The sequence below is a fragment of the Podarcis cretensis genome (genome assembly GCF_951804945.1).
Source record: "Podarcis cretensis genome assembly, chromosome: Z".
Lineage (NCBI taxonomy): Eukaryota > Metazoa > Chordata > Lepidosauria > Squamata > Lacertidae > Podarcis > Podarcis cretensis.
In genome coordinates this window covers 14346041-14362661 of record NC_137184.1, presented here as the reverse complement: position 1 = coordinate 14362661, position 16621 = coordinate 14346041, and the positions used below count along the sequence as shown (strand labels likewise).

The 16621-nt window shown below is 45.6% G+C and overlaps 1 protein-coding gene across 5 annotated transcripts in view; it reads right to left on the bottom strand.

The window, feature by feature from the left end:
- Positions 1-16621, bottom strand: part of RALGDS (ral guanine nucleotide dissociation stimulator) — a 91296-nt gene that overhangs the window by 16545 nt on the left and 58130 nt on the right. For all 5 annotated transcript variants that reach the window (XM_079961271.1, XM_079961268.1, XM_079961270.1 and 2 more), the window contains exons 2-6: positions 5181-5291; positions 4051-4244; positions 2998-3072; positions 2109-2302; positions 1134-1255 (exon numbers count right to left, since the gene is read on the bottom strand). In XM_079961271.1, coding sequence (XP_079817397.1) covers positions 1134-1255; positions 2109-2302; positions 2998-3072; positions 4051-4244; positions 5181-5291 — 696 coding nt within the window. The remainder of the gene's footprint in view (positions 1-1133; positions 1256-2108; positions 2303-2997; positions 3073-4050; positions 4245-5180; positions 5292-16621) is intronic.

Sequence of the window (16621 nt, the reverse complement as noted above, 5' to 3'; positions counted from 1 at the left end):
AAGACAAGGATCAGGAAAAGCAAGGATGGTGGCTTGAAGAAGGCAAGATGTCATTCATTTACAGTGGAGGCTCGGGTTGCGAACGTGATCCGTGCAGGAGGCATGTTCGCAACCTGCAGTGCCACGTCTGCGCATGTGTGGGTTGCGATTCAGCACTTCTGTGATAGCACAAAGCGTGATTCAGTGGGTCTGCGCATGCGCCGAAACCCGGCAGTAACCCGTTCTGGTACTTCCGGGTTCGGCACGATGTGCAACCAGAAAACGCACAACCTGAAGCGTCTGTAACCCGAGGTATGACTGTATTTGGAAATTTAATGCCCTTTCCAAGGGTTTTGGAGGAGGAGGAACATAAGCACATTAGAACATCCTACTGGATGCATCTTGTCCAGCATCTTTTTCACACAGCGACTAGCCAGATGTCCACAAGGGTGACCTGAGCACAACAGCATTCTCCCCTCCTGCAGTTTCCAGCGACTGGTACCCAGAGGCATGGCTAAGCTGCCTAAGGCTTTATGAGCCAAAACTGAATTGAAACTGGAAGAAACTGATAGCCAGCGCAGCCAGGTCAGTACCCATGTCATAGGCTCATTGCATCTAGTCCTAGTGGGAAATCTGGCTGCTGAACTCTGCGTTAGTTGCAGTTTCCAAAAAAAGTCTTCAAGGCCAGCCCCATGCAACAATCTAACTCAGAGTAATATCTTATGTGGGGACGCGGGTGGCGCTGTGGGTTAAACCACAGAGCCTAGGACTTGCTGATCAAAAGGTCGGGGGTTTGAATCCCCGCGATGGGGTGAGCTCCCGTTGCTTGGTCCCTGCTCCTGCCAACCTAGCAGTTCAAAAGCATGTCAAAGTGCAAGTAGATAAATAGGTACCACTCCAGCAGGAAGGTAAATGGTGTTTCCGTGTGCTGCTCTGGTTCGCCAGAAGCGGCTTAGTCATGCTGGCCACATGACCCGGAAGCTGTACGCCGGCTCCCTTGGCCAATAAAGCGAGATGAGTGCCGCAACCCCAGAGTCGGCCACGACTGGACCTAATGGTCAGGGGGTCCCTTTACCTTTACCTAATATCTTATGTAAGAGAGAGGGTGGGGGGATTGTCACAGAAAGCACGCCCGGGTTGAATCAGACACTCACGGCATCCATTAGTGTGAATTGTTCGGCCACCATCTCCGGCGAGAAAGAGAGGAAATCTAGCTTGCCTTCTCCTAGCCCATTCTCCTCTTCTAGCCGCAGGGTGCAGCTGGCATGGTCCACAGCTGGGAGAGACAAGGGGACAGAGTCAAGGCATGGAGCAACTGGCTGGAAGGCCAGCAGAGGACAGGGCATCTGCCATCGCTCCCCGACCCCCAGCCCAATCTAAGCACAGATCAGAGGGGCTATAAAAGGAAGTGGCAGAGAACACCCTTCGCAGGCAGAATTCAATCCTTGGCATCTCCAGCTAAAAGGGTCTCGTGGAGTCAGGCTGACACCATCTCCAAAGCTGAAGGCCTGGAGGCAGCTGCTGCCAGTCAAACTAGAGACTATAGGCACCCCCGATTTTGCATGTGTTCAAAGAACATGTGACTATGTATGCACGGGCCGTTTTTGGATCAGCCACAACGGGGGCGTAACGAGCTTATGTGTGCTCCATGATGTCCTGGAATGCAACCCCTGCACAAATCAAGGGTTGCCTGCACATGTCCCACCCACCCCAACCACCAATGGTCATTTTGGACTATAGCTATAGTCCAAAATCTCTGGAGGGCACCAGATTGGTGAAGTTTGGCCTGTATGATGGAAGGGGACCATCGCTCAGCTGTAGGGCAAAAGTCTTGCATCTGCAAGGCTCCAAGTCTAGTCCTTGGGATATCCAGATAAATGGAATTGGCGTGGTGGTGGTGGAGAATCCTCTCTGCCTGCCTGTGACCATGCAGAGCTGCTGCCAGAGTTAGCGGCCCTGGGGTATGTGCACTGGAATGCAGCTGCTTAATCTTAATCTGGCCTTTCTTGCCTATGGAGCTCAGGCAGGCTGCCCCACCCACTCCTGCTTGCTATCTTATCTCCACAACAACCCTGTGAGGTAGGCTAAGCTGAGAGAGAGAAAGAGAGAGAGAGAGAAGCCCTGCTCACCTTCCGCCTCCACCTCGGCCCGCTCCTGCTGCTGGAACTGCGTGAAGAGGATGCGGGCTCTCCGCTCCAGGTCTGAGCCTGGGATGTTGAGCCGCACATAAATTATCAGCTGCTTCAGGCAGGCGTAGTCCGGAGGCTTGCGGAAGTCTTCGGAGTACTGATCCAGCCAGGCACCCAGGATGGACGAGATGGTGCTGAGGAGGAGGAGGAAGAATAAGAAGTTGGGCTTCCTCCACAAGCCAGGCCAATGGGCGTTTCAGAGGGTTGCATTGCACCCAAAAAAGGGGGGGGGTTGACCTTTAGCCTTGAGGGGTGGGGATCCTCCGGCCCATGGGCCTAATTGCTCCTCCCCTTTTGACTAAGTCCCATGCCCTATGTATGTGACACCCCAGGTATGGGGGCAGGTAACTCTGCAACTGAGCCAAAGGAGGCAATGGTCGCTGATTGTCCACATGGGCATCTGACATCGGGGTGATATCAGGTGACTGACAGATTGGCAGCCCCGGGGGGGGGCATGGGAAGTTGAGGATCTGTGGCCCTTTGGCTGGATCCAATCCCTCACCCCCACTTCCATGCCCAGAATCCAGGCTGAAGAAGGGTTCCTCACCCCTGCTCTGGGGTAAACCACTTCTGAATCTTTTACTGTGTCTCTCTCGCACACACACAAAATATTGCCATGCTGGTTAGAAATCTGAGGAAGTTGCCCAGCACTCCATCCCTGCTAAGGTATCCAAGATGGTAGCCTCCAGTTGTTGTTGGACTACAACTCCCATCAGCCCCTACTAGTTTGTTCAACGGTGAGGGAATGATGGGAGTTGAGGTCGAATGATGTCTGGGGAGTACTACCTTGGCTACCCCCTGCGCCATCACTCACAGGCCAGACACTTACTTTTTCAGCTCCAGCCTCTCGTCCACTGCATGCCTGGGGTGGTCTCCGTTGACCTGGAGGTGCAGTTTGCCATATCTAGAGGACCAGGGAAAGCCAATCAAAGCTTTGTGATGCACACATATACGTTTCAGGGATTACTGGACGCCCACTTGCCCCCAAAACAGTTCCGACTACCAGCATGGTCAGGCATGATGGAAATTGTATTATTGTTTCATTTCATTTATGAATCACCCCCCATGAGAGGTCTCACAAAGCAACTGAGAATGAAACAACATTGCATTGGATAAAAAAAGAATGAAGATTCTCATCCTCATCCATGGTGGATTTCGTACAGGGCTTTGAGAATAACCTTTTTGAGGCAATAACTGCCATTTTCATCAATCACTGTTTATTTCACCAATGAATTGCTCCTCCTCATCCAGAAGTGATTTACCAAAAAAGCAATTGTGAATATAAAAATGGTTTAAAACCAGGGCTCATCCATAAAATCAATCCAGTGGGGTTCAAGATTTTGGAAGGCTTTCATCGTCAGCAGGTGCCGAAAAGACAGTAGGGAAGGCACTTGTCTGATATGCAATGAAATGGGGTTCCAAAGGCTCAGTGTCACCCCATTAATGGCCTAATTTTGATGGACAGGCCTTCTGGTAGGATGGTGTCTGCAGAATGCAGTGATTGGTTGAGTATTACTATTATTGCATTTATAACACACTTTTTCCTCCAAGAAGCACAAGGTGGTGTACATAGTACAACCACCTTCCTATTTTACCCTCACAACAACCCTGTGAGGTTAGGCTGAGAGTGAGTGACTGGCCCAAGGCCACTCCAGTGAGCTTCATGACTCCATAGGAATTTGGACTCTGCCCCCCCCCAAGGTCCTAGGCTGACACTCTAACCACTATGCACTGTAGCAGGGGAGATCTTTTAGGTATCTGGAGGAGTCCACAGCAACTACCATGCTACACCACTGACTGCTCTTCCCGACAGCAGCTTGGACTCAGGAACCAGTGTCTTACCCCACAGAGCCCCACAAGGAGAGAGAAGGCAGAAGATTACCTGTTCAGAAGGAGGTCCAGGACTTGCTTGGTCGTGGCAAAGGCACGGTATGTACAGAGGAAGATGGTGACGTAGGTGGAATCATTGCCTTTGAATGCAGAGACGAGGTATTGCACCAGCTTCTCCAGGGTCCCGGCTTTGATGGTCCGCACCTTACAAGTCTCGTACAGGTTTAAGGCCGACTCGTTCTCAAACTGTGAAAGGGACAGAGAATTACATGAGCCGCTGCTTCAAGGGGAGTTGTGGATGCCATTCTATACTTTTTGAGCTGCACTGGCTCCCGGTGGAATGCAGGGTCAGATTTAAGGTGCTGGTTTTGATCTTTAAAGCCCTTCACGGCCTAGGACCCTTGTACCTATGGGACCGCCTCTCCTGGTATGCCCCACGGAGGACTTTAAGGCCCATATATAGCAACACCCTAGAGGTCCCGGGCCCTAAGGAAGTTAGATTAGCTTCAACCAGAGCCAGGGCCTTCTCAACACTGGCTCCGGCCTGGTGGAATGCTCTGCCTCATAAGACCAGGGCCCTGCGGGATCTGATTTCTTTCCGCAGGGCCTGGAAGACAGAGTTGTTCCGCCTGGCCTTTGGCTTAGAATCAGTTTGATTCCCTCCCCCTCTTTCTTTTTCCTTTCTCCTCCTGTGAAGAGGCTGCATCCTAATGTTTTAATGTTGTATTTTAAACTTTTAAAATTGTATTTTAATCAACTTGTTTTTATTATTGGTTGTTAGCCTCCCTCTTGGCTGGAGAGGGCAGGGTATAAATAAAAATTTATTATTATAATATTATTATTATTGAGCTGTGAAGGTGGGGGGAGAGACATTACCCCTCCAAATGTTGCACCGGGTAACATCACTAGGAGTAAGTGCATCTCAGGTCCAACTTCCATGTATTATCTGAGAGGCAAGGCCTCTGCTTACATGCCTCTAGCAAAGGACAGTCCTGTTCCACTGGTCAAACACTCAGAACAGCCCTGTAAGGCTGGCGACTTTAGTTGCCTCCACACCAGAGACAGGAAGTTGCACAGGTTCTGAGGTGACATCACAACTAGCGACCTCCAAGCTCATAAAAAAGTCACTTTTGGCCACAGTGCCCTGTCTGTTCTTACGAAAGGCTGGAAGCCTTCACTTACCCCCAGCCATCGCTGCCCCTTGTTGGCTGTGTGGTGGAGCTGGACTTTCCGGAGCGAAATGCTATAGATCACGCCATCTTCCACCTCTTCTCCGATCTCCTGAGTGGAGCTCTGCAAAGGGATCAAAGAAACACAAAGAGATGAGCAAGTGGGCCTAGCAAATAAAACGTATGCACTGTTTTCATCAGCTTCATGGGTACAAAATGGCAGCCCAAAAGGGGTTAGCTTAGGCATATGCAAACTCCGGCCCTCCAGATGTTTGGGACTACAATTCCCATCATCCCTGACCACTGGTCTTGTTAGCTAGGGATGATGGGAATTGTAGTCCCAAACATCTGGAGGGCCGGAGTTTGCCTATGCCTGGATTAGCTGTTTTCTCCATCTCAAGGCTCCCCAGCCAAAAGGCGGCCATATTTCAAGAGAACGTCCAGATCACAAGAGCTGCACAGAACATGGTGGATGTCCCTTATTTTGAAATACTGCCCAAGAAATCCTGCAGTACAGGGGCTACAGCTTTTGACATGCCTACATTTTTTAAAGTTTAAAATCTATTCACTGCCATTGAATTTCAAGCCAGGACAGAGCTGGGGGAATCGGGAGAACATTTGGAAATCTAAGAAAACTCTGGTAGGCACCACTAAATGCCCTTTTAACAGATAAGTGTCTGAGTTCATGGACTGGGGGGAAAATACACTTTGGAACTCCCTGCCTATTGACATCAGGCAAGTGCCTTCACTGTACTCTTTCTGGCACCTGCTTAAAACACCTTTGTTTAGATGAGCCTATCCACATATTTAGGAAGCAGAAACAAGTTCAATCTGTTTTTAGTAAATAACAATGATGAAAGATAAAAAATATATATATTGAAAGATGTTCCAGTAGCACCTTAAAGATGAACTAAGTAAAAGCTTTCTAGGTATGAGCTTTCATGTGTATACACACTTTTTTGGATACTGTTTTAGGTTATTGTTATTTTAATGTTTAAGAAGTCTTACATTATTGTTGCTAATTGGTAATTTTATTGTTCTATTTTTTTGGTAAACTGTTTCAGTGATGATGATGATTTTTTTTTTACCATCAAGCAGTGTATAAATTTCATTACAATTAAAAAAAAAAATTCATTCGCATGTTCTCAATATGCCAGGCTGCAAAGAAGTTTCGCACAGAGGCTTTTCATTTGTGGTTGCGAAAGGTGTACTGCCACTTAACAGGGGTTGGGGTTACATGTCACAAAAGCAGGGGTTACAATAAACTGTTGCTGTGTGGATTGTTTCTGTTCAGATATATTTCTAACTAATCAACCATGCCCTTTTCCTGGATACTTTGTTCTACTTTTACTCACCACTCAATTTTCTCTGTTCCCCATCCCCTCGGACAAACATTTTGTGGTTACCGAGAATACTCAGTTCTCATTGGGCTGTTTTTGTGTGTGAGGGGGTTTCCCTCAAGGTATGTTATTGTACTTCTGCAAGCCTTGAGATTTCCCCAGAGCATGCCACACACCTTCCTCATATTTCTTCCTTGCTCCATTTTGGAAGCAGAGCTGTCACAATTCGGCATCAGAGCTTGCTATTGTTATAAAGAACTTAATCTACAACTTGATCTAAGTTTACCAATCACCACAAGATTATGCCTGCAAAAATCACTGCAAAATAACTGGAAAACAATCAAAAAGCATTTTTAAAACAACAACAGGAAGCTGCACATCTTACAAAGTTTACATAACATTTTAGAAAGCAGCAATACACATGAGATATTAAGTGCACTGGGAAAAGTGACTTTATTTATAAATTAGTGGAATGATAAGATTGTTATATTTTTTCAGTGCTTTGTTTATAGACATATAGTTATAGCTGTTTATTATGAGAACTATATAACTCCCCCCACAATAATAAATTTGTTCTCTTTCCACTATAAAACCTCACACTTAACAGATAATCAGCAAACTTTTTGAATAAATATCTTAATGGTTATGTCAAATATATCAAACAATATCCTTTCTTATATGAATGCCATTAAATGTAATCAAACTGTCACTCTCACTCTGTCTTTATATTTGATGTATTCATACAAACTTAAGCGTTGTGCTTAGTTTTTGTAAATTTAGAAGAAGAAATCACAGCACAGAAGTGGAATCTGCAACAAATAGCTGCAGCATTGAGAGCTCACGTTCAGGGTGCCAACCAGACAGCGCACCCTCTTCCAGGATGCTCCATTCTTTCCCTCCTCCTGCATGATTTACATGCATGCCTCAACAGAACATAAAACTGGGAAAGTATGTGTATATGGACTTTTCCAGTGCTATTTCTCCAGTTTATAGATGATGTGATTTTGGGGAGTGGGAAATTGGAAACGGCCTTCAACCGACTCAGACCACCTGGTCCACCTAAGTATTGACTGGCAGTGGCTCTCTACGGCACAGCTTTCCAAACTGTGTGTCATGGCACGTTAGTGTGTTGGCTGCAGTGTGTAGGTGTGTCGTGGGAACACTCCCTGCGCTACCCCCAGGGCTGGAAAGGGGATAGTTTAACCTCCAGTTTGGTAGTCAAACTGAATTACTGTGTCGCGAAATGAAGCATGTCTAGAAAGTGTGTCCCCAACATAAAAAATAAAAAAATGTCCAGTAGCACCTTAGAGATCAACTAAGTTTGTTCTGGGTATAAGCTTTCGTGTGCATGGTGTATGTGGATGGTGCATGGTGTACATGGTATCTGAAGAAGTGTGCATGCACACAAAAGCTTATACCCAGAACAAACTTAGTTGGTCTCTAAGGTGCTACTGGACCTCCCCCCCCCCAACTAAAACAGACCAACACTACCTACCTGGCTACCTACCTGAACCCAACAGGAAAAGTTTGCAAAGCTGATGCTCTACCACTGAGCTACAGCCTTAAGAGTGGGAGAGACTCCACAGGGCCACTTAATTACTAAAAAAATGTTTGTTCCCTAATAATGAACTCAGTGTATGCACACTCCGCCCTCATGTCTTTAGAGGTGGGAGTAAGCAAATGTTTCCCTAAAGTAGGAACTCTGCCCATGCTCAGAAGTGCCCCAGGTGCCAGCATCTCTCAAACAACATAAACATTCATGCCTTGGGCAGGAAAGGGCTGTATGAGCTCAACTAGGTCCTGGAAGGTAGTAGTGGTGAAGTAAAAATGACCCCTTGACAGGAGGGGTGGAGAACTCGTGAGGAGGAACTGTGTATGCATCTGTGGCAAAAGAATCAGCCCCACAGAAGGGAAAGTTACAAAACTGTTCCCTGAGCGCTGTTTAACAGAAGAGGAGGAGGAAGGTTGAAGGAAGCCAAAACCACGGGAATGGTGGGCAGTTTCCTGGAAAAGCCAAGACAGAAAACACACAAACCTTTCATTTAAGGCACACAAAAAACAAAAAACAAAACCCTTATCCTCTAGAGAAGGCACAAAAGCAGGTATCAGCTTGAGCCGGGTCCAGACCATAACCTCTTATCAAATGACAATATGACAGATACACAGCAGCGTTTGCAGAGTCATTTTATATACAGTATATTTAAAAAGTCAAAGATACTTAATGACAAATCCCAAACAGGTAAAAATTGAAATGTAAAGCCTGATTTTAAAAAACCCAAGAGTGTGGTTAGCATGCCAGACTAGGACCTGGGAGGTCAGGATTGAAATTCCCACTCAGCCATTAATTTAATTGGGTGAATATAGCCCATTTGGTTAGAGCAAGCATAGGCAACCTTCAGCCCTCTAGATGTTTTGGCCTACAACTCTCACAATCCTTAGATAATAGGACCAGATGTCAGGGATGATGGGAATTGTAGTCCAAAACATCTGGAGGGCCGAAGGTTGCCTATGCCCAGAGTGTGGTGCTGATAACACCAAGGTTGCAAGTTCAATCCCTGTATGGGACAGCTGCATATTCCTGCATTGCAAGGAGTTGGACTAGAATGATTATTCTCAGGGTTACAATTCTATGATCCTATGACCTTGGGCCAGTTACTCACTATGAGCCTAACCTACCTCACAAAGTTGTTGTGAGGATAAAATGGAGATGGGAAAAACTGTGTAAACCACCTTGCGCTCCTGGGGGCGGGGGCAGGGGGGGAGTTGTGGAATATAAATGCAAAAAAAATGAAAAGAAAAAGAAACAAAGCTCTGCAAAATTGTCTGTATTCAAAAGAAAATTACATTAAAAAATGTGTACGGTAGAAGCAATTTTCATAAAAACGCTGCTGGGTTTTTATGAGGACTTTTAAAAATAATACCGCAAATTAATGTGGAAATCTGGAGGAGTGAACTGAAGATTTGGAATACAGTATGAGTAACCGAGAGAAACAAGAGACCACACAAAATCTGACTCACAAGCTGCAGAATGCAGATGAGTTGGCAGATGGGAAATGGTCTCTATCTCTCTCAAACCAACTCACCACAACATCATCTTTCACCCCTGAAAATGAAACCTGCTCTTGCCTCAATCATTTCCCCCTCTTGACATCAGAAACCCAGGATTTGCCCACTGTCAAGGGTGGTAAAAGCGCCCAGTGTAAGCCAATATCTCAAGGCTGCAGGTACAATAAATCAGAGCATCTCACGGGTTCATCACTGGTGTCAGCAGTTTGGTACAGTGGTTAGTGTGTGTGACTAGGACCTGGAGACCAGGGTTCAAGTACCCACTCGGCCAGGCAGCCCACCTTGGGCCAGTCACTCACTCTCAGGCTGACCTACCTCACAGGGTTGTTATAAGGATTAAATGAGGAGGAGGAGAACTATGTGCACCACTTTGAGCTCCTTGAAAGAAAGGTGGTCTGTAAATACAAAAAAGGAAGGAAGGAAGGAAGGAAGGAAGGAAGGAAGGAAGGAAGGAAGGAAGGAAGACACTTGCAGGCTGCTTGTGCAACTCTCATTTCACCAACTGTGAATGTCCATCGTGGAGGCCGTAAATCTCCATGGGACATAGACATGAAGGAGACGAAAGGGAGTTCTTGCTGGCTTCAAAAACTGTCATGGGGGACTTCTCGTTTATTACAGTGGTACCTTGGGAGGTCCGTTCTTAACCTGAAATTGTTCTTAACTTTAGCTAATGGGGCCTCTCTCTGCCGCTGCACCGCCACTGCACAATTTCTGTTCTCATCCTGAAGCAACTCGAGCTACTATTTCTGGGTTAGCGGAGTCTGTAACCTGAAGCGTCTGTAACTCGAGGTACTACTGTATTCTATTTGTATCCCACCTTTCCTCTAAACAGAGTCGGGTGGCATCCATGGTTCTCCATTTCTACCCCCACAAAAACACTGAGGTAGGTTAGGGTGTGTGTGTGTGTGTGTGTGTGTGAGAGAGAGAGAGAGAGAGAGAGAGAGAGAGAGAGAGAGAGAGATGGTAACCAGTCCAAAGTCACTCAGTGAACTTCACAGCTGAGCAGGACAGATGTGAACCCGGCTTTCCCACATCCAGGTCTGAACCTCTAACCCAGAGCTTTCCAAACTTTTCATGTTGGTGGCATACTTTTTAGACATTCATCATGTCGTGACACAGTAATTCAGTTTTACTAGCAAACCGGCGGTTGAAACTAATCCCTTTCCAGCCCCGGGAGGAGCGTGGGGAGCATTCATGTGACACACTTACACACTGAAGCCAAAACACTATCGTGTCGCGACACACAGTTTGGAAAGCTCTGCTCTAACCCTTAGACCATCTTGCTTCTTGTTTTTCTAACTCAGATCAGCAATCTGCCTTTGTATGTTCAGGAAAGGGAAAAACAAACAGACACATGATCAGACATCTGGGGTGGGTGGGTGGGTGGGTGTCAAGCTGAATCAACAAGCCAGGCCCCACCCTCTGGACAAATGCCAGTCCCTTTGGGTCAGGTCCCAGTTACCAAAATGAAGTCGTCACTAAGGGAAGCTCATTGTGTTTATCGACCCTCTCCCTCCCTCTCTCCAATACAGACTGTAGAGAGGAAAAAGACAACTAAGGTTTTGTGATACAGCTTGAATATCTCTGAATGGTTTTACATGTTCCAGAACAAAATCTGAATAAGCTTCCTGTATAGCCACACTGTGTAAACAAATCACATTGGTCTAAACTGACTGCATTCCAAAAGTTATGGATTCAAATCACCCATGACTTCACAATACAGTGCACTCCAGAGGTCTGAGATAGGAATATGCTCCCCAAAAAGTCTCTGTCTCCATTTTGACTTAAAGGTGGAGTGTCTGTTTTTTATATGCAGATGGTCCCAGGTTCAATCCCCAGCATCTCCAGTTAGGGCTGAGAGAGACCCCTGCCTGAAACCCAGGAGAGCTGCTGCCAGTCAGTGTAGACAACACTGAGTTACATGGATACCAATGGCTCAGTAGAGGACAGCTTATTATGTTCCTATCTCAACAACAGCCCTGGCAATTAGTCCCTGTATCCTGTAGTATCTTCCTTCTGGTCAGAAATTAGCGTTCACATTAACTTGCTTTTGGAAAAATCCTTGATATTTGTGGAGGTTCAAGCATTCTTAAATTATACGTGTGGTGTGACGACCAACAGATGGACAATGAAAGTGGACCCCATGACACCTGGATGGGGGGAGGGACACCTGCCTTGAAGCAGCACATGAGAGAAGGATCTATGGGGTCTTGGTGGACCACAAGCTGAACCTGAGTCAACAGTGTGATGCAGCAGCAGCAAATACAGCAAATGCTATTCTAGATGTCTAGTGTCCTGATCAAGCGAAGTAATAGTACCACTCAATTCTGCCTTGCTCAGACCAAACCTGGTATACTGTGTCCAGTTCTGGGCACCTCAATTTAAGGATATTGACAAGGAGGAATGTTTGCAGAGGAGGGTCACCAAGATGATCAAGGGTCTGGAAACCAAGCCTTATGGGGAACAGTTGGGTCTGTTTTGCCTGGAAAAGAGGAGACTGAGAGGAGATATGACAGTCACCATCAGATATCAAGATTTGTCACATGGAAGATGGAGCACGCTTGTTTTCTCCTGCTCTGGAGGGTAGGACTCGAATCAATGGCTTTAAGTTACAAGAAAAGAGATTCCAACTAAACATCAGGAATGGCAGTAAGAGCTGTTTGACAGTGGAACCTCCCTTGGCGGGTTCTGGGCTCTCCTTCAATGGAGGTTTTTAAGCAGAAGTTGGATGGCCACCTGTCATGGATGCTTTAGTTGAGATTTGTACATTGTAGGGGGTTGGACTACATGACCCTTTGGGTCCTTTCCAATTATAAAGTTCTATGAACCCCATTGGTTGCAAAGAGACTTATATTTAGAATAATCTAGTCTAACCCCCCTGCAATGCTCATGATCACAGCTATTTAAAGTTTGGAAGGATAAACACCCACCACCTAGTACAGCTATGAAGATCCTGTGGCCCTTTGTACATTTGAACACACAACTGTCAATCTCATTTAGACACCTATTTGGGCATACAGACTGCCTGTGTTAACTTACACGCATAAATCAGAATCAACTAGGTATTTTTTTATTGTCAAGTGTCCATTGACAACGCTTCTTTTTCTTGATAGAGTTGCAAAAATTGAAATTAAAAAGGCGGTTCTTATTAATAAAGTCACTCTGAAGTGGCAAATGCTTAGTTGGCAAAGGCTGTTATCAAGGAACTCGAAAGCAAGAATGGAAAGTTGACTCGGCAGTTATGATGCAGGCTCAACCTCACGAGGTCCCCGGCTGCGAGGAAAAGCCCCAGAATGGAAAAAGTGCTCACTCTGTTTCCTTCCCCTTTTGCAAAATTTGCACAGCCCATTCATATATATATATAGAGAGAGAGAGAGAGAGAGAGGGGGAGGGGGAAACGGAAGTTAATGAACAGAGCAATAGAAAAATAAGAAAGCCAAGCATCACGCAATACTGGCAAAACTCATTGCTTGCCTTGGGGTTTTTCCTCTTCTTTTTCTGGGAGGTTGTTCCAAGCAAAAGCTCTTTTGCTGAGCACGTTTGTTCTTTGATTCCTTCCCAGAAATGGGGAAATCAAAACAAAGCAGAAACAGGAACAGCTGGAAGTCTCAGCTTGGCACCTGAGATAATATTTCTGGGTAAAGATTCCCCCCCCCCCTTTAAGTCATTTTATAACTTACATAAAACTGGCATGGGGTTAAAATAACAATATCCAAGTCATGAGAGAAAAAAAGTGACGATGCATGTTATCCACATATAAAGAATATTAGTGCTATTGGATTATCAAGTGTAGTTCCAGCCTGGCTGATGACGAAGGCCATCTTGAAAATGATCCTTCCGCTGTCTATGTAAGAAAGGAATGCCAAATGATATAGAAGGAAGTGCTTGGAGGTTCTAGTCCTTGTCAAAACCTCAAATTATGTCTAATTTTCTCCATTATAAGCTCTATTTCAGAGTCAGCGGCACCAAGCTTCCAATGTAAGATTTTGGGCAGCTTTCCATTGAGTTGCAATTCTGAGATAACATTTCTGATCTGGGACTGCCCATAAAGGAACTATTTTCTGCCCTTATTGTCGCCTTGTGATGATTTTGTGCCAAGAGGAGTGAGGGGTCCTGCTCATATTCGTAATGGTGAATCCTACGCACTTGAGAACTTAAGAAGATATTTCTGGATCAGGCTAATGGCCCATCTGGTCCAGCATCCTTTTCTCACAGTGACCACCTGGATGCCTCAATGGGAAGCCCACAAACAGAATCTGAGCACAATAATAATATTCTCCCTTCCTGTACCTCCAGCAACTGCTATTCAGAAACATTATCACCTCCACCCATGGAGCCACAACACAGACATCATGGGCAATGCCAATCAATAGCCCTCTCCGCCATGAATTTGTCTAATTCTCTTTTAAAGCCTTCCATGCTGGTGGCCATTGATGCCTCCTGTGGGAGTGAGTTCCACAGTTTAACAATGTGCTGTGTGAAGAAGTCCTTTCTTTTATCTGTTCTGACTCTTCCAACATTCATCTTCCTTGGATGCCCAATGTTGTAAGAGGAGAGAAACTTTTCTCTATTTACTTTCTCCATACCACATGCAATTCTATAAACTTCCTACGTGTAACCTTTTGGTCACCTTTTCTCTAAACTAAAAAATCCCAAACGCTGTAACCTCTCCTTATAAGGGAGTTGCGCCATCCTCTTGATTATTTTTGTTGTCCTTTTCTGAAACCTTTCCAACTCTATATCCTTTTTTTTTAAGGTAAGACGACCAGAATTTGCTTTATAATGCTTATATTGTTGACGCCATGCCCTCAGGGATATCACTTAGGGGATGAGTGTCAGGCTCCAAATTCGCAGGGTAAATTACCCACCCACTTAGCCACCTCCTAGCACTTCCTATATGGTAAGTTAGTCACAACCAACAGGTGGCATGTTAACTTTAAGAGGACTTCAGAATCACTCTGAATTCAGTCCCTTGACAGTTTGCATTCACCACTGCTGAAGAAAACAGTGTCCGTCCTAAAAATAAAAATATTTTTTTTTAAAAAAAATACCACGTAGAAAACATCAGGTGGAAGATCAAAAGTCTTGGCCCAGTTAAAGTCTCTTCTGCCTCAGCCAAGGATTCCCTCAATTTTTCACAGCACAGCAGAAGGACAAGAGTGTTTTTAGCAATAAAGGCATTAGCCACTTTGTGGCTGCCCAATCTCTCCCAGAGAGCTTCAATGGGGAGGAGAAGAGGCGAGAAGTTCACCATGGGAGGGTTTGGTAGGTGTGAACAGCATAAACCACACAAAGCTCTTTGCATGTTGAGCACAAGGCCCATTTCACAACACGTCTCAGCCAAGAACTGCAGCTGACAGTCCATACGTTTCAGAAGGCTGCGGGTGTGTATGTCAAGGATGCGGGAGCCTTTTTCAACCCTAGGGCCACATTCTCTTCCGGGCAACATTCTGGGGGACACATACAAGTGGTGCACAAGGCCAGAGGCAGATGCGGGGAGAGCAAAAATAGTGAACTTTACACCCACACCCACACACACCCCTCTATTCTGCATCCAGGCAAGCAAGCTGCATGATTAGAACAAGGACATATCCCACCAAGGCTAAAACCATTAAAAGAGGGTGTTAGACAAGGCCAAGGAAGAGATGTGCTCTGGAGAGAATCTTGAAGGCCAGAACCTCCCCAGGGCCGAGGTTCCCCCTCTTCTCTAAGTGAACATGATTTAAGAGAATTTTGCTTCCAAAATCAGAAACTCACAAAAGGATTATCACAGATTTTTAGAGTTTAGAAGACATTTTGAAGTCTGACCTAAATGCTTAGATCTACAATGCAAAGATACCCAGATTTTTCCAATGTGCCTGTACTTTGATGGGGCCGTATAAATAATTACCATCGATTTTGGCTACATGGCTGATGCTGAAGAGAGAGCTTGGAATGGGGCTAGGTAATACAGGTGCGGTAGCTGCGGTTTTAAAGTGGATTCTGTCCAGAATCTCAGTGTATTGAAAGCAAGCTATTAAAGGGACAATTGTGGGCCTTGATGGAGCTCTGCTTAAGTGCCCATTAAGTCACCGAAAACAAATAATGAAATATTATTACCCTGCAGGCAACAGAGGTGCTTAGGGAGGTTATTTTTAAGTGGAGGAGCAACCCAGACAGAAATCTTGCTGCAGTTAGGTTTGTTCCTTCCGTCCTGAAGTCGATACAGGCCAAATCAAATGTAAAAGGTGTATGTGTACAGTGAGTGGTTTGTTGTTGTTGTTGTTTAGTCGTTTAGTCGTGTCTGACTCGGGTTAAGTACTTAATTCGTTCCGGAGGTCCGTACTTAATCTGAAACTGTACTTAACCTGAAGCACCACTTTAGCTAATGGGGCCTCCTGCTGCTGCCACGCCGCTGAAGCACAATTTCTGTTCTCATCCTGAAGCAAAGTTCTTAACCTGAAGCAATATTTCTGGGTTAGCGGAGGCTGTAACCTGAAGCGTATGTAACCCGAGGTACCACTGTACTGTTTTAGACACACATGTGGAAGGGGTGGAGTGAAAACTGCTCCTTTGAGAGCAGTTTTCTCTGTGTGTCAAAACCTCCCTGCATGTGGAAAGCTAGTAGTTTCAAACACACATACCAAGAGGGCTAGCTTTCTCCAAGCAGGAAGATTCAAATCACACACGCACACCTGTTTGGATTGAGACAGAACTACCCCTGCGAGACTGTGTGTGTATTGTTTCTGTTTTCCTAACACCTTGACACTGAGGGAAAAAATCCCTGAAAAGAAGGCTTAGCCATCTTGGATGAGTCGCACGTTCCATCAAGCTTCCATCACTGTGATTAGCACCTTTCATCCGCTGTTACTCTATGGCTGCAGGCTGCAGTGACTGTTACTACGGCGACAGTATTTTTAGGATGACACATCACTCTGTGCAGGGAGTTAGTGATGCCAACTGTAACAATGATCGGAGCCATTGAAAAGCCATTAAAAAAACCCACACATTTAAAATCCTCCTGGGCTGCAAATTCACAAATCCCTCCTCCCTTCCACTGAACAGTTCA